At 43.6% G+C, this 2,500-nt stretch overlaps 1 protein-coding gene across 1 annotated transcript in view; it reads left to right on the forward strand.

Annotated features, from left to right (window-relative positions):
* LOC135553232 (1,4-alpha-glucan-branching enzyme-like) overlaps positions 1-2,500 on the forward strand; it is a 124,238-nt gene that overhangs the window by 117,420 nt on the left and 4,318 nt on the right. Inside the window, exon 6 of the mRNA XM_064985406.1 lies at positions 1-81. This exon is cut by the window's left edge and continues 10 nt beyond it. Coding sequence (XP_064841478.1) covers positions 1-81 — 81 coding nt within the window. The remainder of the gene's footprint in view (positions 82-2,500) is intronic.

The following is a 2,500-nucleotide window of genomic DNA, read 5'->3' on the forward strand; positions in this document are numbered from 1 at the left end:
TATTCAGCTGATGGCTGTCATGGAGCATGCATACTATGCCAGCTTTGGTTATCAAGTCACAAGCTTCTTTGCTGCATCCAGGTACAACATTTATATTTTATTAACATACACAGCTCAAAAAAATAAATAAAGGGATCACTTAAACAACACAATGTAACTCTCGAGTCAATCACACTTTTGTGAAATCAATGTGTCCACATTCATTCAGATCTAGGATGTGTTATTTTAGTGTTCCCTTTATTTTTTTTTGAGCAGTGTCGTTCTGAGTTTGTCAATACAGCAGAGCTAAGTGGCATCATGTAGACTAGTTTGATATTTCATGTGTATACCAGGGGTCACCGGGCTGGTTTCCCAGACACAGATTAAACCTTGGATGATAGTGAGGTGCTACACACACACACACATGCGCACATGCACAGTATTTTACGGCTAACCTTGTGGGGAGACACAATTCAGTCCCATTCAAACTCCTATTTTCCCTAACCTTATTCCGTACTCGTACCCTTACTCTAACCTTAAACCTAATCCTATCTCCTAACCCTAGCTCTTAAACCTAATCCTGGCTCCTAACCCTAGCTCTTAAACCTAATCCTGGCTCCTAACCCTAGCTCTTAAACCTAATTCTAGCTTCTAACCCTAGCTCTTAAACCTAATCCTGGCTCTTAAACCTAACCCTAGCTCTTAAACCTAACCCTAGCTCTTAAACCTAATCCTAGCTCTTAAACCTAATTCTAGCTCTTAAAACCTAATCCTATCTCCTAACCCTCTCTTAAACCTAATCCTGGCTAACCCTAGCTCTTAAACCTAATCCTAGCTCCTAACCCTAGCTCTTAAACCTAATCCTAGCTCCTAACCCTAGCTCTTAAACCTAATTCTAGCTTCTAACCCTAGCTCTTAAACCTAATCCTGGCTCTTAAACCTAATCATGGCTCTTAAACCTAACCCTAGCTCTTAAACCTAACCCTAGCTCTTAAACCTAACCCTAGCTCTTAAACCTAATCCTAGCTCTTTAAACCGAATTCTAGCTTCTAACCCTAGCTCTTAAACCTAATCCTGGCTCTTAAACCTAATCCTAGCTCCTAACCCTAGCTCTTAAACCTAACCCTAGCTCTTAAACCTAATCCTGGCTCCTAACCCTAGCTCTTAAACCTAATCCTGGCTCTTAAACCTAATCCTAGCTCCTAACCCTAGCTCTTAAACCTAACCCTAGCTCTTAAACCTAACCCTAGCTCTTAAACCTAATCCTGACTCCTAACCCTAGCTCTTAAACCTAATCCTGGCTCCTAACCCTTTAAAGTCATTCTAACACTAATTCTAACCTTAACCCTTAAACCCCCAGACAAAGACCTTGTGGGGACTAACAACATGTCTTCAGAGGAACTTCAGAGGAATAGTTAAACACACACACACACGCGCACACACACACACACACACACACACACACACACACACACACACACACACACACACACACACACACACACACTTACCTATCCTCCTGTCCTCCTCTCCTTGGAGGAGCATATAGGCCCTGTAGTGTCATGCATACAAAGTCCTTCCACCCATGATTGATTCTCCGTAGTCATTTGAAATCCCAGTCTGTGTTCCTGAACCCAAGCCGAGGGCCAGATCGGGCTGTGTTCCTGAACCCAAACCGAGACACGGCCAGGCCAGATCGCGCTGTGTTCCTGAACCCAAACCGAGGGCCATATCGGGCTGTGTTCCTGAACCCAAACCGAGACATGGCCAGGCCAGATCGGGCTATGTTCCTGAACCCAAACCGAGGGCCATATCGGGCTGTGTTCCTGAACCCAAACCGAGACATGGCCAGGCCAGATCAGTCTGTTTTCCTGGCAGCATCAGCAGGGTAAATGTGTAATTATATTGTTGCTATGGAACTGAAACGATACCCTGAGTCGGTATTCATGTCATAAGAAGGAATTCCCCTCGACCACGCCCACAAATGGGGGGAAAACAAACATTAATTCCCATTGACACCCCATTGTAAAAGAGCCAACTTCGCCGTCAATTTTTTTTGTTATACAGAAATAACCAAAACATGCCTGAAAAAGCTGCTGTGTTGTTCAATGTACACGTGGGGTCCAAGTCAGCTACACATAACACATTTAACTTGTTTAGAAAAGTCTGTTTGTAACTCATCAGTACTTGTATCTGTATTAGTTTGTTTGTTTTTGTGTGTTTGTTTGTTCGTCTTGGCTGGCTTATTATTCTGGTTGGTAGCAAGCTAGCACTCACCTCTGTGGCTAACGTTAGCACCGTGAGGAAATGGGACATGAGGTAAGCCCAACAATTAGATTTTTCTAAAGTGGTGATTATGCTTGGGAACAGACAATGTTGAAAAGTAATCTGTTGTACTTTTCTTGAATGTAGTTTTGGCGGCAGGGTAGCCTAATGGTTAGAGCGTTGGACTAGTAACCGGAAGATTGCGAGTTCAAACCCCCGAGCTGACAAGGTACAAATCTGTCGTTCTGCCCCTGAA

This window comes from Oncorhynchus masou, chromosome 13, assembly GCF_036934945.1.
Source record: "Oncorhynchus masou masou isolate Uvic2021 chromosome 13, UVic_Omas_1.1, whole genome shotgun sequence".
NCBI lineage: Eukaryota > Metazoa > Chordata > Actinopteri > Salmoniformes > Salmonidae > Oncorhynchus > Oncorhynchus masou.